Source organism: Stigmatopora nigra, chromosome 15 (assembly GCF_051989575.1).
Source record: "Stigmatopora nigra isolate UIUO_SnigA chromosome 15, RoL_Snig_1.1, whole genome shotgun sequence".
Classification (NCBI taxonomy): domain Eukaryota; kingdom Metazoa; phylum Chordata; class Actinopteri; order Syngnathiformes; family Syngnathidae; genus Stigmatopora; species Stigmatopora nigra.
Window position 1 is genome coordinate 6,693,115 of NC_135522.1, and position 24,726 is coordinate 6,717,840.

Genomic DNA, 24,726 nt, shown 5'->3' on the forward strand with positions numbered 1-24,726 from the left:
CTCCAGTGGAACTTAGGTGAGTATGCATCCAGTTTTATTTCAGCAATGATCAATAGACCCAAACCAAAATGGCCGACTTCCTGTTTAATTTAAGATAATGGATACTTGAAACTTTTTGATGTGATGTAAGAAGTATAAACCCAATTGATGCTGATCAGTTATGGTTGAATTGTTTATTTAAAATGTGGAGAACTACTGATTTGACAAATGGCTTTGACCCAAAAATGGCAGATTTCCAGTTACATTACAACATGGTTTGTGTTTTTTATTGCAGGCCTTTCTGTAATTGGTATTTTTCACATTTTCAGCTACAAAAGGTGAGTTTTCTTTAATCAGGTTAAGTATTGCAGGGGTCAACATTTGACGTAGCATTTAGTCAGCACATCTAGTTAAATAACTAACGTATAGTGATTGACAAGCACACACTTTTATAAGATTTTTATTGAACTTCCATTAACACACAAACAAACTTAAAATGCTCAACATTGGACTTGACTGGCCTGATTGGTTGTCATTTCTTGCCGTGGTGAAAAACAAATGCAGCAGAACATTACAAAGAAATCGAAGTAATAAACAAGTTTCTTCTGGAGTGACTTAAATTTGGGCCGAAAAAAAAGTAGATGAGAGGTTGTTTATATATTTCTGGACCAAAACTTAACCCAAATTTTAACAAAATGTAAAGCCCGGAAAACAAAAAGAAAAGTGTCTTTTAAAAACATGGGCCCTATGTTGACCTCTCACAAAAAAAAAAGTTTTGAATGACAAACCAGATGTCAGCCATAATAAAACAAAGTTCAAACTTCAGATTGGAAAAAAAAATTGTGCTTGGTGACATAGAAGAAAATCTATCACAATAATACAGTAATAAAGATGTCACTACATCGCCCAGCACTTTTTAAAAGAATTGTTGACCCTTAAAAATGAAACTTTTGATATTACTGACACGAAAAATAACTAAGAACATTTTTTTCTGCATTGACAGGGACAATTGTTGCGAGGGGGGGGGGGGTGTAGTCCCCATCCAACAAAAAAAAAAACTTACTTTAAATTGAACCTCAGGCCAAACGTCGACCTCCAAAATCTTGTCAAGTCCACATGGGAGAAAGTCATTTATTTTTTCCCCTGACCTTTGTCGTGGCCTTTTCTCCAAGTGTCCCTAATTGTCAGTGGATGGTTGGCTCCTCAGGAGGAGCTCCGTATTCTGGGCCTTGAGTCTCTCCAGCTCTCGCTCCAACTCCCGGAGGCGGGCCAGAGGTTCCTCCACGCTCATACCGACACCGCCTCCTCCTCCGCCGCCACCTCCGGGCTCCACTGCCGCGCGTCTCAGCCGGTTGTTCTCCTCCTCCAAGCGCGACATGCACTTCTCCAGCTCCAGGTATTCTCTGACCAGCTCTTGCTTGGTCATGTTCTGCAGGCTCTCGACGTGGTACATCTCGTAGGTCTCGGAAAAGTCCCGCTGGAGAAACTCCCCGCCGGCATTGCCCGGCCTTCCGATGCCATCGCTGCCTCCACCACCACCAGCACCTCCTCCTGCTCCTCCTCCACTCCCACCTACACCTACAACTACACCCCCACCTCCTCCTCCACCGCTACCGTCGTCGTCCTCCTCCTCTTCATGCTCGAACAGGTCCTCCTCGCTACCCGTGTCGTCCGGCCGCCATGCCTGGGTGTTGAGATCCGGCTCCTCACGGTCGTGTTCGTCCATGAGGAACTGGGTGGTGTTGTAAGGAGCCACTGGGAGCCCCTTGGCGAACATCTCCTCGCGCAGACGGGACGCCCGTGCGGTTTCTCGCTCTTCCAGCGCCTTGCGCTCCTCCCAGGAAAGTTTGTAGTACGGTTTCCAGTTGCGCTTCTTCTTGGCTGCGCGGCGCCGATGACGCTTCCTTCCCAGGCGGCCGTCCACCACCAGACCGGTGTCCGAGTCGACGTGGAGCCCCCCGGCTGGTGCGTCCGTGGCGTTGGGGGACTCGTTTCCGGGACACACCCCCCTCAACTTGTCGCTGTTGACATCCTGGTGGTGCTTGTTACCTCTCTGTCGCCCCCTGTCGCCGTTGTGCGGTGGTGCAGCGCGGTGCCCGGCCGGGAGATGCTTGGTATTGCCGCTGCCGCCGCCGCCACCACCACCACCACCGCCGCTGGTGCTCCCACCTGATGGGTTGCTCGAACTTTTCAGGTGGTCGGTCTCCTCCGCTGGTTCTGTCATCGCGATGCTCCAATTATCTTCCTTCTTACCTTTTAACGCATTTTCAAATCCCTTATAAATATAATTTAACAAAAAAAAGTTTGTCAAATGGGACTTTAGCCACCATGTACCTAATAAATACCCACTATGACGTGTAAATAATCCCCCCCAAAAAAACCCGTGGGGGAAAAAAGTCAATTTACAGACTAAACGACACTCCTCTGAGGGTTTGACACTGTTAACCGTTTCGCCGCTGTCACTAACGCTCGTCCGCCCAGAGATAACGTCTTGCCGTCAAAACAGCGTCTAGAGTGCCGCTCCAGTGGAGGGAGCTTGGCATTATATAAGCGCTCCGCCTCCAGACGCGCGCACGCTACTACTCCTCTTCAGCGGGGGATTTTGGGCTATGTAGTATACATCCCCGAATGCCGCGTTCGGGGTGGTTCAATCTGAACTACAAAGTCCACAAGACTGGGAAAGTTGACGAACGACAAGGCCAATCGAGTGGCGAGATGGCACGGGAGCTAGTGCCGATCTTTCTCGACGCGGATTGGACGAGGGGACAATTTTGCTGTTGTCAAGTTCACGTAATTTTACGATTGGAGGATTTGGGTGTCAATTCAAATGTCGTCACGTATATACATGTAAGTAGTCCCGGGCTTCTTTTGGACGCTACTATTTGTGAATTCCGGGTGTAAGTGTAAACATTATTGAACTAAAACTCGAAAGAGCGTTGCAGAAGGGGCTACAAAATCACCTTGAAACTAATGAAGTGTTCTTTAAGTAAGAGTTGGCGGTACTTTGTTACATAGTAACCTCACAATCGAACGTCATTCGTACGAGTAAAAGAAGCTCCCTCCCTATGGCAAATACGAAGGAAATGAGCCCGCTCGAAGAAGCTAGTCCGTGTTTAATGTTCGAAAAGAGAAATGCTTTCTGTAGTCTCGTTTATCGCACGCCAGGTGACTTTGGAGAAAATCGTAGAGAAACGCGCCGTTTTTGTGCGAATTTGGGAGCAAAATACTTTGATGTAAGTATTTTGTTTCGTTCCGCGGAGTGATATGGGTAGAGAGAAAGGGTTGTTAGGGTGGTTGGCGGAACTGTGGAATCAGCGTAAACAAACGTCAAATGCAGTAAAGCCTCCGAGAAGAGCGCAGCTCCCAGCCACTCGCAGTTAAAAGGGTGGGTCAGGCGAGACCAACTTTGCTCGATCATACTCTTTTATTAAACGACTCAAACGGTGCGACGTCGAGAGCATTTCTTCCTCCAAGAATGGTTCTCTGAAATACAGCGCTTATGTTGCTTTACAAAAGTGTGTGGAACACGCTAAGGATAAGCTAACTTGCTAACGTGGGCTAACGTTGGCTTTTTCCTTTTTCTTCCACGAAACAATACGTCAAATAAATGAAGTCACGTTATCACCCCCAACCAATACATTGAAAGACGTATGGCGCTTATTAAAATTTCATTCTAGCCCAAAAGAGCGCAATAACGCCATGAGTGACGCCGTTAATGAAGCGACAATGGCGAGCGGGTTGATTTCGGTAGAAAACAATGCGTGCGGCCCGATCCGCTTTCATTAATCACCCCCACGTTTTTCATATTTTAATTTAGTTATAATACAGCTCAATAAATGCAGAGCTAAAGAAATCGGACGACTTTATCGCCGAGGCTAATGTATGTGTTTGCACGAAGGTCTAGTGTATTTGCTGGAAACGTGCAACTTCGCAAAATATATTTATCGCTAACGTCATCGTTTAAAACATTATTTGTTTTGACAAGACACCATACTTTGTAAGGTTTCGACGTTCCTTATAACCATTTGTTTTCGGATAAAACTGGCTTTAACGTCTCATGGCATGATGTTATTTCAGGAATTAGACGGCCCCCGTGCCTCGGTGGTTGAAGAGGTAAGGACGAGCAAACTAGTTTTGCAGGATACACAGAAGGTGACCTGAAAGGTAAATTAAATGAAGCGAGAGTTTATTAGATATGTCATAAATTAACCATTTGTTGAAAATCTGTTCGCATTATATCCTCATGAGTAAACAGTGGTGCTGTGTTAAACTGATCCAGCTTTACTATTTTGTGGTTTTAGGTCAGCCATTTTGACTTGCTTAGAGACTAATATACTACTAGTAATACTAGTAGTATTACTAGTGAATAGTGGTATACTAGTAGTAATACTAGTAGTGTTAGTACTACTACTGTATTAATTTGGCATGGACCTATAGGGTTACCCTTAACTATTTGGAGTAAACAAACAGTGATATAATGTTAAACTGATTCTGCTTTGCTGTTTAATGGTTTGTCTTTTGCTATTTTTACTTGCTCATGAGTACTTGTAACAACAGCAGTATTGTACTAGTATCATGATCATACTACTGGGAATTCAATTACTCATTTTATCTGTCCAGAGTAAAGAAACAACATTGAGTTAAACCATGCTTACCATGGTGTTTTGTGTATTAATATTGTTATCCATTTTTTCTGGCTCATGACTCCAACTAATGGTGGTTGCAGTTATAATAGTACTACTAGTAGTGCCATTAGTGGTTTTGCAGGGGCATTTAAATGGCTACCAACAACATGAGATCCTCTGTTTTCAATAACCAAAGCCAGTCCAGTTATAGTTTGGGCCAAATGGCAAGCAGGAGTCAGTTAATATGAAACCTTTAAAGGCAGACTAGATTGAGAAATCATATACAGGGCTTGTCGGTGTTGTGGTTGGACTCAGAGAAAGGAGGGAGCCAGAGAGCTGCTTCTGCCTCTGCACAGATCACAGCTTGTGAGGATTAGCAAACTTAATCTTAACATGGCCGCCACCACCACTGCTGCAATTGAGTGAAGATGAAAGATTGATAATGTTATGAAGGCCTTCAACTCAATAGGCCATGGAGAGCCCCATTCAATGGATGTGCATGTGTTTTTCTCCATATTTCTTAAACATGTAAGTCAAATTACCCCCTTTTTACTAAGTACATACAGCTGCACAACATTAAACTAGTAGTGTAATATTTTATTCCAATTTTAGCTGTACATGATGCATTGCACTGACATTTTTAAAGAGCAGTGACTAACTTTGGCCACCGGGTGGTGCTGCTTCCCTAGTGATTAATGAATTGTTTTTGTTGCTTCAAGTGTCTGTTTACATTTACCCAAAGGGATTTTTTTTCCAGGTGGATAACTGCAACACAGTTGAAGACACAGTGACGTCACCTGCTTGGTGGTAGCAATGCTGTTGCTAAAAAGAAGCCAAGCGTCCATCTTTGGAAAAAAATGGTGAGAGACATGCATGTCTGATGACATCACTCATCACAATATTAGGCACATGCACTGAATGTCAGCGCACACAATTGCAATCTAAATAAGATAGTAAACAGTTTCTACATATCGTCCAGGATCATGGAGGAGGCGAAGCAGATGACTTTGGGCATGCGGAGAAATGCAGGCACAAGACAAGTCGACTATCAATCACAGGACTGATAGAGAAGGAGGCACATTCATTCATACAAGCTTTATGAGCAATGAATATAGCTAAAATCCTGTTCATGTTTTTGTATTCTAGTACATCAAATACAATTTTGAGCCTTTAAAAGTTGATATTTTTATCCTAACACATATACAATATGTAAAGAACAAGTTCATCAACATGAATCAAAATAAATATTTTTATCTTGCTTAATCTTTGTAGGAATATCTATTACAAATTGAAGAGATAGGTAATATGAATGGTGACTAAAGAGATAATGACAACCTATTCAGGGTTTAACTTAAACTAACCGTTAAATGCGCAGTGGTGTCAGATCGCACTGAATTGTTTGAGGAAAACTGGCACTGATTCAAAATTTTATCAAACCAGAGAAAGGTACCCTGTCCCTACTTTGAAATTTGACAGTGGCTTTATGTTTTGCTAATACTTTAGTGCAGCTATCACAAAGGCATGAATCTGAGTAGGAAACAAGCCAAAGCATATTAAATTTAATCCCCCTTTAAGTTCAATTGTTGCAAAAAAAATGTTTGTTTTAATGTCAAGTTCATATACAATAGTAACTCAATTGAAACAATTTGTCATACACCCAGTATGGGTGTGTATATGTGAATTTTTTTTAGAGTGTGGAAGGTAACATCAATAGGAATGCATAACAAGATGTTATTCTTCCCAGTTACTTTCTGAAACACAAGAGGGCCAATTCTTATATGTGAAGCTCTTCTGTATAAGGGGGGGTCGCATTGCTTTAGATTTGAGATCAGAGTTTTTAAATAGAAGATAAAGATGTCAGGTTTAAACTTGGCTTGTCACATCGAAGAGAAAATCCAATGCATTGGAAGTTTGACAAGGTAAGGCACCATCCACTCAAACAGGTCAGTAAAAATGTTAAAAATTCACAATGCAGTACATAATACTTCAAATTCACATCAAAAATAAGTTTAAAAAGTCATAATTTGGAGATGAGACTCATTTTACAGATACTTTGGGCCAGGTGGGATATTCCATCTAGTTGAATGGCATTACTTGTCAAATCATGATTAATAACTGAAAAGACTCACAATTGAATGAATTAATGCTTTCTAAAAGCTTTTCTTCATGCTAATCTTATTCAATATTGCAAATTGAATAACATGTTGTATTGAACTTTTTTTCACCATTTTTGAGCTGCTCTATATATTATGTAGTGCATTTAAAAATAACAGACAGAAGTGGCTGGGCTATGTGAGTGACATGAGAAGCGTCAGGTTGCTGTGCTGTTGCCGGCGGAAAAGCTGCGCAAATGTGCGCCTGCTGTGGGACTCAAATTACGCGAAGGCACAGGGCCCGCTACGCCAGGGAGGAACCGCAAGGAGTCCTCCCACCCATCCACCCTCCCTTTCCTCTTTCCTCTTCTCCCCTCCCCTCCTATCTTTGCTCTGTAGTGTTTGCAGGTTCTTTTGGGTCCAGACCGAGTTGCTTCCAACACAGGCAGTCCGGAGGCGAGCGTCTTTTGGCCATCATGTTGGGCTGCAGCAGCAAATCAACAGTTACCTCCACCAAGGAGTCCAGGGCAAAAGTGACTGAGAAGATCACAGATCCCATTCGTCGGCTCGGTAAGTTACCTCATTTATTATTATTATGCACTTATTACTGCAACCATCACTTTTATCATGCCTATATTTTTGGCCCTTCCCCATATAGTTTGATTCATATAATATTCTTAGTGGTAAAGTTAGAAAAGCACACACCAGAGATAACATGCACATGTTGAAATGTTATACTTTTCTGACTTTATATAATCTATTTAACACTAGCTTGCTCACAAAACTGTTGAAAGGGGAGACCTAATTAGAAGGTTGTAGATAGGTTCAAAGATAATTATGTATTCAATCAAAGATGTACTCAAATAATGCCTTATAAATGGTAGGGGCTATTCAATTTTGATCCTAAACTGAACTGATAAAGTCTTTATTTCAGTGTTAAAGTAGCTTCTTTGAAAGAGAAAATGTCGGTGATGTTGACAAAATATGTTTGAAAAAACCTTGAATATAAATAACATTGTGCGAAAACAAATTAGGTTATTAATATTCAATTTAACTCCAATAACTTTGCAACAATAGACTCCCAAATGTACTTTTCATGGTGACTACAACACAGGAAGCCCTTATTTAATGAGCAACCATATTATGACCACTGTAATTTAATAGACATTATATTTGTGTAGGAGTGGGCCAGCTTGAACGGAAGGTCATGTTTTTATTACCTTGATTTCATCGTTTACACACCCACTACACATCAAACCCCACCTGCTGAGTTTGAACAGTACTTCTCACGACCCCATAGAGCCGCTGAACGTTCAAATATGTTTTTATGGACGTGTTGTCCTTGTTAGGAGGACAATGCTTTTGAAAAACGCCCTTTATTTAACACAAAACACACTGACAGCCAGTAAGGTTATAGTATTACACTTGGAGGACTCAATTGCGAAAGAGAGTACAGCCAATGAAAAGATGTTCATTGTCACAATGAGCAGGCAACTGGTTTCTCTCACATCAAAGGCAGTTTTGTAGGTGGATATGTTTTTGTAGTTTCCAGAATATGTTTCATAGCTTTTGAGTGAAAAAAGTGAAGTTTTGGATAGACACACACAAAAAATCATAGGTCTTCCTATGTAATTACAATGTTACATTTCTAATTTATGTCACTTTTACATTACAAGTAACTTGGGGCTTATTTGTGGATAAAGCGACCCAGAGTTCTATGCAAACAAAATTGGGGGGTGTAGCTAGTCAGTGCTTTGTGGGCATGCGTGTTCTCGGTACGGCTGGCTCCACTCACCGTGTGGAATGTCGTGGATAATGAAAAAAAAAAAAGCTACTAAGCCGATGGATTTATCCATGACAAATCCAAGGTGATGGTAATGTTCTGCTTTGAATTTTGAAACACTTCTTCCAAGCTATGAGTGTTCAATTGTTCAATACCGTAATAATTAGTCAATCGTCCAATCCAGTCATGTTTTTAAGAAAAACTTTTGTTTTGGTAAATCAGGATCGGCCATCAGTTTGTATACAAAAAAGCATTTAATAATTCCACCTGTCATCTTTGGATACATTTCCTTTTGCCCCTTACGTGGCATAATAACAAACTAACTATGGAAAAACGGCATAATTAGGAATCTTTTCAGAGTAGGCTTCCCTTTTTAAAATGTGTATACAACTTAGAATGTTAAGATAACCAGAAAATACTTTAAAATCCATAAAAGAGGCCATTTACTCCACCGAAGCTATGAAGTAGGGGCCCTCTGAGGGACTTGACAACTAGAATTTCCTCTGATAGGAAAACAAGGCCCCCTTACCCTGGTTATGAATATTGCCTTTTTTTCAGATTTCCTCAGGCAGTCTTTCAGACCAGACTTAAGCCAGGCAGACAGCTGCCCTACTTTTGCGCCAGTCGCATCTCACCACGCGAGTTCCGCGGCAATGGTATCAGCGACACCTTGAAATTGTCTATATTTATTTATACAAGTGTGCGATCCTCTGGCGTGCCGCCTCTAGTGGCGTTCCTTTTCGTGAAGGAAACCTGAACCAGTCTTACTCCGGACTGCTGCCATCATTCTCTCACTCGTGTTCACCCGCTGATGTTTTCCTCACACTCGTTGATCACTGTGCTTTGAATATGCCCGTTGCTAGCCAGCCGACATGTCTTGGCATTGGGGGGGTTGATTTTCTGTAGCCGAGCATGAAAACAAAGACCCCCTGGATTCCGCTTCCTTAACAGCACACCCACCCCTCTGTTTATTTCACTCTTTTCAAAGCCAGAAACCTATCGGAATGTGTTCTAATCAAATAGGAACAGGATTCGAGATACTTTGCATGAATACTATTACTGAATATAATAAGATAATATGCTGAGTGACACTGACCTCTTTACAGTAAAAATGAACAAAATTACTAGAGAATTTCAGTTGCAAACTGATTGGAACAATAATAGTGTGGGTTGAAAGAAAATATACACGTGCTAATACATGTGCAATTTTTGCTTTTATTGTTTACGTCAGATTTGGCATTGAAAACAATAATCCAAACAGAAAACACATTTTCAAAGCAGGCTTACTCACACACAGGATCAAGAGGTACATATTTTTATTGACACTGCCATATTTTCCACACTATAAGGCACTCCGAAGTATATGCTAATTCATGATAATTGGCCACTTTGCACAATGTAAAATGTATATTGTTATTGATTTCGAAAGACGTCAAATCAATTTTTTCCTGATGGATTTTTTGTTAGAATCATTAATTTATATTATGAATTAATTTATATATTATAAATGAATGATTATTAAAAAAAATGCCTTGACAATCTTTCGAAAAAATAACAAGTACATATAACTACTAAGACAGACAGTAGATTTTGTACAGTGACCAAAACTGTTCAATGTGCAGTGTTGAAACACTGTGCAGCCGTTTGGGTAGCTTAACATTGTTGTCAATGACCTGCAAGATAATGGGGGAATGCCTCATGTTAGATAACACCTTGGACCAAAGCCATGACTGAGGGGGGGCCATTGATGTTCTTTGTGTCCAACAGGGTGAGGAAAGAGGCCCTCCCAAGGAGTTAGTGTAATTAAAACTATAGAATATGCCAGCATTTTCCCAAGATTCGCACAAATCTTGCTAAGGCGTTGTCACGTGGAGTAATCTGACATTAGAGTGCTCTGGAAAGATTCAGTAGCCTTTGGCTTTTGTCCTAGGTGCCATTCACCAGAGTAGATGAAGCGGCCATGCATGGCCAGAAAAGCAGCAGCTACTGGAAAACACTTTAAAAAATGCACCTTTTATACATAGAAGGGAGCATTTAAAGAGTTCACAGTGTTCGTTTTGAACCTTTGGAATGAAAGACTGCCTCAACACTCTTTTTGGCTCCAAAATTAGATAACAAAGACACCACTGTAGAGACTACAGTTGACAATTAAATTGGAACACAGCAGACATAATGTTTTATTATTCAGTTGTATTACAGTTAGTGTAACAGTCACATGCATTTTTTTTCATGTGTATTTTTACTCTTTAAACTACATGTTTTTTTTAAATACTGCACTATGTTATGGTACAGCAAATGGATAGACAGATGCACTTTAGTTAAAGTATATTTTTTAATGTTTTCCCATTGTCTTTCATTTTTACTTTATGTTCCTACTGAGCAAACAGCAGAAACATGTCAGTTCCACTTCCCTCTAGGTCACTTTAAGTCAATTTGTGGTAAACAGGTCAAAGTTCAACATTAAAGCAAAAAAAGGGCCTTTTTAGAGTTGCTGTCTTTATTGTTGGCATCTTTATTTTAGCCCTGTTATGTATTTTCCCAATTGTAAAGGACCTTCCCCCTTTATCCTGCTCTTCCATGTTTTTTTTTGTATGATTACATTTCCATGCATAGAAGCAAAAATTGATCATCCAAAGCAAACGTTGGCGACTTAAACCGATGACTCGTTTTTTCTTGGCCGACTTCTGTCTCTACGGACCAAAAAAAAATTGCATACCCTATTGATTGATCAACAGTCATTTTGTGGCCTCTTCTAGTGTGTCATTCACAGAATCTGGTCACGAAAAAAAATGTTATTTTTCACTTCCTGGGCCCAAAGAAACATGTTTGTGTGGCGTTCTGTTCACACACAAAAACACGCTGTTAAAACCTGAACAAAAAAGTCTCTATGCCACTTGAAATTTGGGTGTAAATAGAGTAAGAACTGCAAATATAGTTCAGCATAGGAATTCTCAACCCTTAGTTGGGCGTGGAGATAAGTAACAGCATTGAGGTGAAAGAGTAGTAACTCATTTCTGTATTTTTTTAAAATTTGTTTTAATTTTCAATTCTCAAACTAAGTGCTGATTAAGTGTACTTTTTCAAAAGAGTCAACAATGTGTATTTTTCTAGGTTTGCTGGATAATGAGGACGTGCGCGTAATGATGCAGGGCTCCAACATGGTCAAAGTTCGCTCCCCGAGGTGGCAGAAGAGCCGAAGCCTGCGCCTATTGGAGGACGGACTTACCGTGTGGTGTGAGTCGTCCAAAAGTTCTCGCAAGGCCAAAGCCCGCCAGACCTGTAAGTACAGTACATCCACTACACGTTCAGTAGTTGAAAGCCCAGCCAAACTATGAAAACAGTGCAACTTATAGTCCGGAAAATACGGTACATCTTATATAATAAACTCCTTCACTGCCGCTGACATATAGGTCAAATCCACATACAAAAGTATTTTTTTTAAATGATAAGCAAGGGCTGTAATGGCCTCACTCTGTGAATATCTCAAACCCTTTTGGGGAAGAGGAGGAAGCGACATGAGGAGCCGTCCGGAAAACGGTAGAATGGAAAGTGCTGAAGCATAACAATAGCCCGGCAACAATGAAAAGGTTTTATGCAGGGGAAACTGAAGCCATATCAGATGAGGTGAAAGGGGTTTTTCCCCCCTGGTTAAAAGGTATACTGTGTCTCAATAGAGTGTAAAGTCTAGTGAATAGATAACGGTAAAAACACATCTTGGTATTTAGACATAGTGTTTTTGTGATTATTAAACGTTTTTATTTGGAAAAATAAGACATTTTGTAGTAAAATATGGCTAGCAGTGCCTTTGTGTTTAATATCTTTTAGTCTCTTAATCTTTTTTATTTTGTGTGATCAAAAGTATGGTTGACATTTTTTCTTACATTACATTTTTTTGGGAAAGTATAGTAATTTTTTTGGCCTAATGCTATGTTTTTGTGGTGAGATAACCTGTTTTTTTGTGGAATTTAGTGTTTTCTTGTGTAAAGGCAGCAATTGTGTGCCAATCATTGAAGAAAACATACCCTTCAACTCCATACTATACTCCTCAAAATTCATCATCTCTAAAGACTTAATATCAAAGAGGTGAGCTAGCCTAAGCACACTAAGATATTGTGACGTTTGCATTCTAGCGTGCCCGCTCAATGTTGACAACTAAACATGCACATACATGCTACATTTAACACGTTCCTGGTAAAAGCAATTATGAATTTTCTTTAGAACTGTAGCGCGAGTAAGGAGGAAAATATTGAGTTAACACACCATTCATTGTAAGTCAAAATTAAAAATATTTCTTTCCAAAAGTATTAAGACAGTTTAGAGTGCAAAGTTTTCATGTTTTTGTGCAAAATTGAATTTTCATAAGAAAAAGTAGTCTTGAGTCTATATACTGTGATTGGCTGGCAACTTGCAGGTAGTTGGCTGAGATCAAGCACCCCCTGCAACCCTTGTGAGGATAAGCAATACAGAAAATTAATGAGTTTAGATATAATGTATTCATATTTACATTCAGAGTGTGCCTACATTTTGGGCCAGATGATATTTTGTTTTAGGATTTATTTATCCTTATTTCATAACAAGATAAATCATTCTCATGGGAAAATGTGTTTTTGTAAGTGTCTTAATATTTTTGCACTTGTAGCGTTTCTGTGACAAAAATAAGGCATGAAATCATTTCGTAGGTGTGCTGAGAAGTAGATGAAATCATTTCGTAGGTGTGCTGAGAAGTAGAATATGAAGCACATGTTATTTGCCATCCAGTTACTAGGTGACCAGTGGAATTTATTCCCTCAGTTTCCTTGACACCTTAACCTCAAATCAATCCATCTTATTTTTATTTTTACTTCCAGCTAAGAAGACACCGTATGTGACGAATGCTTTCTCTGCTCTTTTTAACGTCATTCATTTTCAATCCTTTAGTTGCGGTGACCGAAGTGGAGTGCGTTCGCGAGGGCTGCCAGTCGGAGGCACTGCGCCGGATCTCGAGCTCAGTGCCGGACAACCGCTGCTTCACGGTGGTCTTCCGAGGGGCTCGCAAAAGTCTGGACCTCCTGTGCCCTTGTGAGGATGAGGCTCAACGCTGGGTGCGAGGCCTGCGCACTCTGAAAGAGCGTGTCGCCAACATGACGCAAAAGGAGAAATTGGACCAATATCCTTTGAAATTTGATTTAAAATTTGACATAGACCATTTCTAAATACATTAAGAGGTTCCATTAATACTATTCTTGTATTTTCACACTATAAGTCGCACCAGCCAAAATAGACACAATGATTTTCTTCCTTAATTCTGCATTCCCTACTTGGATCCGAGGCTACCTGCGACGAGCAGATCAGAACCAGGACGGCAAGATGAGCTACGATGAGATTCGTGGGCTGCTGCAGATGATAAACATTGACCTGAGTGAACAGTCTTCTCGCTCCTTGTTCAAGGTCAGAGGACATACAACATATATCAGTGCCTGACTCTCCCTTTACAGCTGTGAGTTTTTGTTTAACACTCCCTCCTGATGATGGAATTTGATCTGCATCCACTCCTGAAAGATGTTCTGGGTGTAAACAGCTGTGGAGATGCTTTCTCAACAGGGAATCGGGATCACTCCCACTTAAACAAGCAAAAACAAAGCAACCATTTTTTTTTTTTTTTACACTTTCCGAGGTGCAAGAAGCCCACCAAAGGACAGACTAATTCAGGGGTGTCCAAACGTTTTTCCTCTTAGATCTATTTCCAGAAACAAAGGATGGGTTTTTAAGATATATTTTTTAATGTTAACTTATGTGCGGACCATATTCAATGATATTTTCATTATCTACCACGGGCCAATAAAAACTGGCCCACAGTTGGGACACCCCTGGACTAGATCATGTTTTATATATAAGACATCAATTACAAACTTTCCTCTCCTGTACTGAAAATCTATATTGTCATGAGAAGAATTCACAATGCACATGACATATATAATTCATTAGATGGCTCATGTAGCCAGTTATTTATAAAATCCTACCATGATGACAAAATAACTGATAGTTTTTGTTGTCCCAGAGGTGTGACCGCTCCGGCGACAGCCGCCTGGACCACAATGAGATCGAGGAGTTCTGCCGGGAGTTGCTGCGACGACCCGAGCTGGATGCCGTCTTCCGCCACTACTCCAGCAACGGCTGCGTGCTCTCCACCGCCGAGCTCAGAGACTTCCTGGGAGACCAAGGAGAGGATGCCAGACTGGCCCACGCACAGAAACTCATCGGCACTTTCGAACTTAATGACTGGGGTAAGTCCAATGTTGAATGCCGCCACCAATGAAAATGTATAACACTGTCATGTTTGAATGAATACAGCTCAGAGAAATCAGTTCATGACCCAGAACGGCTTCACCATGTATATGCTGTCACGGGAAAATGACGTGATCAACCCTGAGCATGCTCGAGTCCACCAGGATATGAGCCGCCCGCTTGCCCACTACTTCATCTCCACTTCACACAACACCTACCTCACCAAGGACCAAGTCACAAGCGCTAGTAGCACCGAGCCTTACATAAGGTGATTATTTTTTTTACATTTTTTGCCCTTTGAAATCCTTTTGCTGGAAAACTGCCAATTGAAAAAAATGTCACTGTTGTTAGGGCTTTAATTCAAGGATGTCGCTGTGTGGAGTTGGACTGTTGGGATGGAGATAAAGGCGAGCCGGTCATCTACCATGGTCACACGCTCACCTCTAAAGTGCCTTTCAAGGAAGTCATCGTCACCATTGCACAGTATGCCTTCAAAGTGAGAATACACATTAAATAAACACATAAAAATACATTTGAAGAAGTGATAGGGGTTAGAATATGTAAAAACCATGATTACAATAAAACAAATCCAAAACATTAAACAATACTGGAACAAAAACACAAATACCATAAACTAATATTACACAAAAAAATACATAGAAAAAAAATTCAAACATAAAAAAAGAGGTAAGTTGATCAACAAAGTGAAGTTAGGCATTATGTAAATATCTGCTTCCAAAATGAAATCTATAGACAATGTTAACCAGGAACCCTAGTTAGGATAAGCGGTACAAAAAAATGAATAAATATTAGTAGACAAAACCCACAATGTCAATATTTGCATTGTTTGTTTGTCCAATAGACGTCTCCGTACCCTCTGATTTTGTCCCTGGAGAACCATTGTTCTGTGGAGCAGCAGGTGGTGATGGCCAAACACCTTTGCACCATCCTGGGCAACAAGCTTCTCAACAGCCCCCTAAGTGACCACGATCCTAAAGATCTACCATCACCTGAAGTATGAACCTGACTCACGGAGAAAATCAAATCCCAAGCTAAATATCCACTGAGTATTAGTCTTAATGCTGCTCTTTGCAGGCGCTGAGAGGACGTATCCTGGTGAAAGGTAAAAAGCAGATTCCCCACATGAGCCAGTTGAGTAAGAATGGAAGCTACGGCAGCTTCTCCTCGAGCTCCGAAGACGAGCAGACAGGCGGAAACAAGAACACGCCCAAGAAGGACCTGGTCAAGGTCAGAGGAAAAAACAAACAAACAATATTACACTAAAGTCGAAAACAGTACAAACTCAGACAACAAAAAGAATAGTATTTAGTTAGTAGTTATTGGATTTCCAGTGATATTCTATTTCTCCCAGTTTTCAAAATGTATGAATTATTTTAAAAGGATAGTAAAATGCAAGACAAATTACAACCCAAAAAGGAGAAAAATATAAATATCCTGAATAATATTTAAAAAAAAAAAACAAGAAATACTACATTGATGCACTGGCATTATCCCAAAAAACACTAATGTAAATATAAAACAAAATAAAAACTAAAAAATCACTGAAAAACTAAGTTATATTAATACTGGAAAATCATAAGATGAAAATAATCTAATACACCAAACTAAATAATGGAGAATAAATAAAATATACAGATACAATAAATGAACAAATGCATAGTGAGAAAACTCAACTGCCACATCATTTGATCAGAAAACATAGTGGAGTTCTGAAAATGTTCAATTCTTTCAAAGAACTGATGGTCATGCATGCAAATGACCATCACCTTCACTGTGCCACTTGAGCGCCATCTTCTGGATCCTCAGCACAAAGTCAATTAAAGCCCCTGTCAATGTCCCCATTGCTCTCAGGTGTGCTCCAAACTGAGCGTTGAGCTTTCCGAGTTGGTGGTCTACTGCCGCAGCGTGCCGTTTTGCGGGTTCACCAACGTGGGCGAAAGACCCGCCGAAGAAATGTCTTCTTTCTCTGAAAACGATGCCCTGAGGCTCATCAAAGACTCGGGTACCCATTGAAAATCCACTTGCATTATAGTATGGCATCAGTGTAGTTAACATGTCGAAAATGTGTTTTGAAATGATCATTTGCACCTGCTCTTGTGTGTAAAGATGATTTATTTTACAGGGAAACTCTTTGTGCGTCACAATAGCAGGCAGCTTAGCCGGATATACCCTTCTGGACAGCGCCTCCAGTCGTCCAATTATGACCCCCAGGAAATGTGGAATGCTGGCTGCCAGATGGGTATGTACTTAATTGACTCCTTAAGAGTAGAAAGTAAAGCTCTGTTGTCATTTTTTTTTTAGGAATACAAGTAAAACATTCCTAAAATCTTCTTATGTGTAGTAACAAAAAATATTTGTACTCTGCTATGCAGTTGCTCTAAATTTCCAGACCCCCGGCGAGCAGATGGACCTCAACCAGGGCCGCTTTCTCCCCAATGGTCGCTGCGGCTACGTCCTAAAACCCAGCTTCCTTTGCGTTGGCGATTCCGACTTCAACCCTGAAAACACAGGCGGGGGACCTGGGCACATCCCTACCCAGCTGACTATACGAGTAATCTCTTTCAGTATTTTGGATTTTTCACATTCCGTATAACCCGCAGATGCTCTGTTTATATTTATTAATATGCATTCATGCAGGTGATATCAGCACAGCAGCTTCCAAAAATCAACACGGACAAAGCAAGCTCCATTGTGGACCCTCGGGTGTGGGTGGAGATTCATGGAGTGGCCATAGATAACGCCAAAGATAAAACACATCGCATTGACAATAATGGTACCTTCTATTTATTGTTTTTAATTCACTACAAACTTTTAAATAGGTTAGTAACACTGATGATGACCGCATTAACTTCTCCAGGCTTCAACCCGCGATGGGACTGCACCCTCAACTTCCAGCTGCAAGTGCCCGAGCTGGCGTTGGTGCGCTTTGTAGTCGAGGACCACGATCACACAGCCAAGAATGACTTTGTGGGACAGTTAACATTACCTTTTACAAGCCTACGTACAGGTACATCTTTACACCCTTTGACTTAAGTTATTTGCTGTTCTGTTCTGTTTGTCATGATATGTTACAGGCATAGATGACGAAAAAAAACACAATGTGGTAAATATAATACATCACAATACCATGTTGGTTACTAATATTTAACAATTTCTTCTCAGGTTACCGTCACGTCCACCTGCTGAAGGCCGATGGGTCCCGGCTGGCCCCCGCCACGCTTTTTATCCACGTCAAAGTGTCCCGCAAGGGTGTTCCCATCAAACACGTCTATAAAAGTACACCTTCCCCCAAGGGAAAGGCATAAAAACAACAAGTGACAGACAGCTTGAGGGTCAGCTTATTTGTAGATGAATACATTGGTTCTATTTACTCAACTATGGGAGAGGGGTTCGTTCCCATTTCTCGTTTAGGACACAAATAGCACTTCCTTAGCTAGAATCACATATGCTGTTATTATTTCCCATTAAAAAAGAATCAAGATGACTCACAAATAGGCACTAATGAGGTACTAAAAATGTACTTTGGCACTTTCCATGTATTTAAATGTTTTGACCTCCATAACTTGAATTAAAAATAATAATAATAATAATTATAAGCAGTATTATATTACAGATGTTTACTTTTTGCTGATATGAACTTATTTGCTAAATTCTAGATTTCACATAAGGAACCAACACAAGTACATTTACTCATTTTAACTTGTAGTTTGGTGGTTCTTTTTTTTGTTGCCAAAATGAGCAAAATGAGCTGTTTTCAGTATTCTTTTAACATTTGACATAACAGGAAAGTTCATGCAGTTGTTTATTTATTGTGACTAATATTTTATCAATTAACAAATAATCTCACATTAATATATACAGTCTCTAGAGATGAGCTCAAAGTCATTAATTTGGGGGATAATTCTTTGTATTTATCCTTGTTTAGTTGTTGTTTTTGTAACATTAGTGCTGGTTTGTCCTTTCTAATGCAACCCAGTCATTGGTGTCTGTGAAGTGCCAATAAAGTTTTAATAAATTGGTTTCTGTGTGTTTTTAATTCCCAGAGGATAAGGAGGTAAGAAAAAATCAATATAATATTGTTTACTCAATGTTTTTTTAAGCAACTCACCATCTTTTCCACTTTCAATGTGACGGGGGTTACGCCCATATTGCCAGGTTGAAATACTTTTTGGTTGGGTTTTAATCCTTTAAAATACAGTAGTATTGCACATTATGAACATTGTGATGATGTGCACCTTGGTGTTTGGTTCTAGACATTTAAATGATCCTAATGTGGCTGATCACATGGCTCAAATTCCACACATCTTTCCAAATATCTTTAATGCAATTTCTGCAATAACCAGGCGAGGGAAGCAATTCCACCTCCATTTTCATAACAATGAGATTTTTGTCTTAGTTTATGACAGCTAGCAGTGATGATGGACTGCCTACGTCATCCACAGCGGACCAATCACAAAGAGGGACGTTTAAAGGCCTCGAGGACACACGCTGTCTTCTCACTTCCTGGTCGAAGATGGCGGATGAGAATGAGACAGCACCGTTGCCGGAGAAAGAAGACGTAGAGGACCACGGACACTGCAGCGACTGTGAAAATGAGGACCATCACTTCGACGACGGGTACGACCAGTCCGCATGCGTCTTGGAATTGTTAGAAAACAGTCTCGGCATCACAAGACAAAGTTAAGGCGATCGCACGCTGGCAGATGGAGCTGTCGGGGAAAAGCTAGTGCTCAACGTCCCGCCCACATCCATCCATGTTATTGGCTGAAGATTGGGTTAGCCTTAGTGTTCTGAGTTATGGTTGGTCAAGGGGAGGTGAATATGGGTGGTATTTCATACAAGTCATTAGCAAGGCGTTGTTGGGTGATATCGAACCGAAGCACGCTTTCAAACAAAGATCAGGAGATTAATATTTTATCACTTTTCGTCCTGAAAAACAATGATATATTTCTGTTGAATGTTAAGTCTATAAGTGATTCTAACTTGTGTGTGTAATGGCTCTACACAACTAGAGGCGCCCACGGTGGTAGCCGGTTGGCGTATAGCTAATTAGCTCCAAAGGCTAAAGTTAGCGTCTGGTGCAATGTCCCGCCTACTTACGATTACACCATTGGCTGGATATGTGCTTGCCTGAATGTTATTTGTCCAAATCGGCATAAATGGGCGGGATTAGATGTCAAACCCTGCTACAGCTAGCGAGGCGTTGCAGGCTAGATGAAAACAAAGCTAGTAAGCAACACTGCTTGCATTTTCTACACATTCCACAGCAAGTAATCAGAAGCCCACATTTAACGTGGCTTGAACTATAATAATTCAGTTCCATGACTATGTAAAAATGGTTTAATCAACTTGTGGGGTTCCCACCGATGACCCGTTGACGTTCTGCTTATTAGCTGCGCGAGCTGTCAAACCCGCCTTTTGTTTGAGGTTAATTCCTCCCCGAAGGAATTCAATTAAAAACAAAGACAAAAACAGCCTTGTAGTGTTACATGCTGATAAAAATTGTCAAACAAGAGCCCCTTGTCAACGTTATCATTTAATGTTACCATATAAAAAGATTTGTTACGACATTATTGGAGTTCTATCTATTAATGTACATCATCTTGTATTGGTCCTAAAGTGCTACATAATTTTAATCGAGTGGAATGAATCCCCACTTATTTATCAAGGATAATTGTCCCCCTACAGTCCCTTAATTAAAATGTAATTATAATTGTCTTTTATGAACAGTTTAAATATCAAAATTCAAGTACGCAAAATCTAAAATGTACAGAAAGTTAATGTTGAGAAGTGGAAAAAAAGCTGAAGCTGTGTTGAACACAAAGAACACTTGTGGCTAAGTGAAAACCCATTGAACAATCCATACAGAATGTTTTGTTTGTTGTCCATTGTCCAGACCCCCACTCGCACCCCTTTTGTATACGTATACATAAATGTGCATGGTTGGTCACTCCCTCTCTGCAAATGTCATGTGATGAGCCATCTGTGTGTCCCGTCACCCGCAGACAATAACAGGATTATCCTGTGTAAGTATGTGGAAAGAAAAAAAAAGGGATGTGTGGGTGAACGAGTGGGGCAGTGAAGAAGGTTATAGGGTGCGAGGGCAGGGGCTTAAAAGTGATTTAAATTGGACTTAAGGTGAATGTCAGTTTAGTGTAGGTTGAGAATGTCTTGATATTGCCTGTTCTTATGAGAATAGGGTATTAAGTAAAAGGGAAAAAAATAGAGGAATTCACTGTATTCTGTATTAATGCAAATCTGTCATGAAGTATGAAACTGCACAGCCATTTTCTAAACACACCAATGTGAAATTGCCCAAGCACTTATTTTAATTGAATTTTCTCTTGTTCAAGGGACAGGAGTCTGGCTGATGACAGTGGTGCCAAGAAAAAGAAGAGAAAGCAAAAGAAGAAGAAAAAGAGTGGAGCACCCATAGAAATGTCTAAAGACAACCTCGCCAAGGCATGAACATTTCTATTCTATTCTCTCTCTATTTTAGCATCATTTTCGACAAATTTTCATATAAGAGACTATGAACTAATCATTAGGTCTTAAGCTAAAATTTGAACTTTTATTTTGATAGTTTAATTTATTCACACACATTGAAATCTGTAGTATTGCAGGACCATTGTTTTATGATGTACTGTTTTTTTTTAAATTAATTTCACTTGAAGAGCAATCGGATGCATTTTTAAAGAACCTGAACTTCCCAGGTGAATTCACTGCCCGCTGACAAGTTGCAGGAGATTCAGAAAGCCATCGAGCTCTTCTCTGTTGGCCAAGGTCCCGCCAAGACCATGGAGGAGGCCAGTAGGAGAAGCTACCAGTTTTGGGACACACAGCCTGTCCCCAAACTGGGTAAGACCAACACCAACAACTACACATTTACCGGACTTCAACCCCTAAAATTAACCACTGGCATGTTTTGACTTTAGGTGAGACTGTGACTTCGCACGGCTCCATCGAACCTGACAAGAACCACATTCGTGAGGAGCCCTACAGTCTCCCACAAGGCTTCTGTTGGGACACCCTGGACCTGAGCAACCCTTTCGTGGTAAGATAAAGGATGTACAAGATCAGCATAAATCAGCAAATAATTGACAGGCTCTTGAAAGGGGGTGACATAACACACATACACCACAAGATGGCAACAAAGCTAAGGGTCATGAAGTAACAGCTAGCATGAATATGAGGACAGTAAAACATAAACAATAATTTAATAAGCCTGATCAATAATAATGTTGACATAGTGGTATAAATGCTAATACCACACTAGCTTTTGCTAAATGTCAAACCACCCCTCAACATGGGTTCACATTGCAGGTTTCTTAGTAGAGCTAAGCTATTTTATCCATTTTATTTTTGACCAACATTCTTTTGGGAAAAAAAACACAACCAAATCCTGTCATTTCATAGTTTATTCTGTCCCCTGAAACTAGCTCAAAGAGCTCTACACACTCCTCAATGAGAACTATGTGGAAGATGATGACAACATGTTTCGATTTGACTATTCTCCCGATTTCCTCCTCTGGTAAGTATTGTGTTGTATTTTAACACTCCTTAAATGAGTAGCAGATTTATTGACTGCACAAACTTTTCTGTCCCTTTCCTAGGGCCCTGCGGCCCCCCGGGTGGTTACCTCAGTGGCACTGTGGCGTGAGGGTGAAGTCCAACCAGAAGCTGGTGGGATTCATCAGCGCCATCCCCGCTACTATCAGCATCTATGACATGTATGCAGCTATTTGCTAACCTTTTCATACAAATGAAGACAAATGAGTTGCAAATGTGTTGTTTTTTATTGCAGCGAGAAGAAAATGGTGGAGATCAACTTCTTGTGCGTCCACAAGAAGCTCCGAGCCAAGAGAGTGGCGCCGGTTCTGATTAGAGAGATCACCAGACGTGTCAATCTTCAAGGCATCTTCCAGGCTGTGTACACGGCCGGGGTGGTCCTGCCTAAACCCGTTGGCACGTGCAGGTGGGGCTCCATCATTTTGATGGATCACCGATCACTGAGGTAGTAAGCTCGGTCTTGTTGCTCTGCAGGTACTGGCATCGCTCATTGAACGTGCGCAAGCTGATCGAGGTGAAGTTCTCCCATCTTAGCAGGAGCATGACGATGCAGCGCACTATGAAGCTCTACCGCTTGCCAGAGGTTGGTGTGATAGCAAACAGGCACAGATTAACAGTCCTTGTTATGAGGAATAAACATGTGCCTTTCTTGTTCCCGTCGCAGGCCCCCAAGACAAGTCTGCGGGCGATGACCAAGAAGGACGTGCCGGCCGTGTGCCGCCTCCTGCGCGAGTACCTGGGCCAGTTCAACCTGGTGCCCGCCATGAACCAGGAGGAAGTTTCCCACTGGCTGCTGCCCCGCGACAACATCATTGACACATACTTGGTGGAGGTAGGCCTCCTCCATAAATTGATTTTTATGAATTAATTGGATATTTTTTCAAAAAGAAAATATAGCAACCATTTATTCAACATTTGTATTTGGTCTTTTTACTGGCAGAACGAAGGCAAAGTGACGGATTTCCTGAGTTTCTACACACTGCCGTCCACAATTATGAATCACCCGGTGCACCGCACCCTAAAAGCCGCTTACTCCTTCTACAATGTTCATACCACCACCCCGTTGCTGGACCTCATGTCTGACGCCCTCATCTTGGCCAAATCGGTGTGTAATTGCATGCAAATATCTGTAGGTTTTTCCCTGTACCCTTAAGCTGATTTTTTTTTTAATTTTTACCTTTCAGAAAGGTTTTGATGTCTTCAATGCACTGGACCTCATGGAAAACAAAACTTTCCTGGAAAAGCTCAAGTTCGGCATCGGCGATGGCAATCTACAGTATTATCTTTACAATTGGAAGTGCCCCAGTATGGGCTCTGAAAAGGTACAATCTGTGTCTTTTTAAAGCAGCTTTAACTTTGTTTAATGAGCACCCCTGTATTAGTGTTTTCAGCCTTTTTATCCAGCCAGATTGTGAACCATTTCTCACCATATTTTTTTTTTTTTTTTTTTCTCCCTCCACCCAGGTTGGCCTAGTCCTGCAGTGACAACCTCCTCCAACAGACCACAATGGCGTAAAGTGTTAGATCAAGACCAACATGACGCACCATTGCACACGCCACCTGACTGATGGGCCTGAAGACTGCCCAGTTTTAGGTTTTTTTTTGTTTTTTTGTTGGGGTTCTTTCTGAACATTTTTTTTGTGCTGCACTATAGCTGACAGGCAAGGGGAGGGAGCTTGACCTCTTTCACGAAAACCTTAAAGCTATTGTGGATACATCGAAGCCAATGTTTCACATTGGAGGTTGATTGTACCAATACACATACATGAGCAAATGGGTGACTACATCCCACTAACATTTTCAAAAAGGGGTAAATGTTAAATTCTAATCTGCGCTCTGATCAGGCGCACACTACTCTTTTGTTTGGAGTGCTTTATTATTATTATTATTTTTGCAAGTCAAGTATGATTTGAAATTTTAGGGGTCAATTTAAAAGGAAGTTTTAACATGGACCGGCTCAACTTGATGTGGTAGTAACCCAACATAAGGTAATAGCAAGGGCTTTTTCCTCATTCCTGCTTGATCATCTCTTATTTCCTTAACTAGGTGTCATTTTAGAAGAGAAACAGTTGTATGAGGTACAAAAATCAGTTTCCCTGATACGCTGTGCTGTGATTGTGTGCACCAGACTTTGACACCGTTATCAATAAATCTGCTGTTCAAGCTCACTAATCCCAGGTCTTATTTGCTGCAGCGTGGCTTTTCCCCACTAGCTCGTAAGCAAATTTCGCAATTTCACAAGACTAAATCAAAGCTTGGAAGTGTATGAATAGTGACGTGCTGCATTTTAAATGGCTGCTGAAAGAATGACACTGGGGAGGAGTCACTAAAAAACGAGTTGTGGGAATTTTGCAATCATGTAAAGAAAATGTACATGCTTGTGAAAGCTGCA

General features: G+C 40.8%; 3 protein-coding genes and 1 long non-coding RNA gene across 5 annotated transcripts; 3 read left to right on the forward strand and 1 right to left on the reverse strand.

The window, feature by feature from the left end:
• Positions 1–423: 423 nt before the first annotated feature.
• On the reverse strand, positions 424–2,835 carry hexim1 (HEXIM P-TEFb complex subunit 1). Its single transcript, XM_077733754.1, has one exon. It carries the CDS (start codon positions 2,201–2,203, stop codon positions 1,157–1,159), a length of 1,047 nt encoding a protein of 348 aa, XP_077589880.1. The 5' UTR covers positions 2,204–2,835; the 3' UTR covers positions 424–1,156.
• Positions 2,836–3,236: 401 nt separating this feature from the next.
• LOC144208092 (uncharacterized) lies at positions 3,237–5,867 on the forward strand. Its single transcript, XR_013328827.1, has 4 exons — positions 3,237–3,364; positions 4,057–4,143; positions 5,362–5,464; positions 5,584–5,867. It is a non-coding gene; the product is annotated as an uncharacterized LOC144208092 (long non-coding RNA).
• Positions 5,868–6,941: 1,074 nt separating this feature from the next.
• Positions 6,942–18,784, forward strand: plcd3a (phospholipase C, delta 3a). The gene is made up of 15 exons (XM_077735147.1): positions 6,942–7,267; positions 11,592–11,759; positions 13,398–13,626; positions 13,778–13,907; positions 14,518–14,743; positions 14,811–15,012; positions 15,096–15,240; positions 15,607–15,759; positions 15,840–15,992; positions 16,617–16,767; positions 16,888–17,004; positions 17,138–17,316; positions 17,403–17,538; positions 17,623–17,772; positions 17,928–18,784. The coding sequence occupies exons 1-15, from the start codon at positions 6,955–6,957 to the stop codon at positions 18,068–18,070; spliced, it is 2,595 nt and encodes an 864-aa protein (XP_077591273.1). The 5' UTR covers positions 6,942–6,954; the 3' UTR covers positions 18,071–18,784.
• A 430-nt stretch (positions 18,785–19,214) lies between these two features.
• On the forward strand, positions 19,215–24,502 carry LOC144208945 (glycylpeptide N-tetradecanoyltransferase 1-like). 2 transcript variants are annotated; one of them, XM_077735042.1, is made up of 12 exons: positions 19,215–19,382; positions 21,119–21,227; positions 21,479–21,623; positions 21,701–21,819; positions 22,205–22,296; positions 22,379–22,495; positions 22,570–22,740; positions 22,809–22,917; positions 22,999–23,166; positions 23,275–23,439; positions 23,519–23,656; positions 23,799–24,502. In XM_077735042.1, exons 1-12 carry the CDS (start codon positions 19,279–19,281, stop codon positions 23,817–23,819), a joined length of 1,458 nt encoding a protein of 485 aa, XP_077591168.1. In that variant the 5' UTR covers positions 19,215–19,278; the 3' UTR covers positions 23,820–24,502. The 2 variants fall into 2 exon arrangements, with proteins under 2 accessions (XP_077591168.1, XP_077591171.1); XM_077735045.1 differs by having other exon boundaries at positions 19,220–19,382; positions 21,125–21,227.
• Positions 24,503–24,726: the final 224 nt, after the last annotated feature.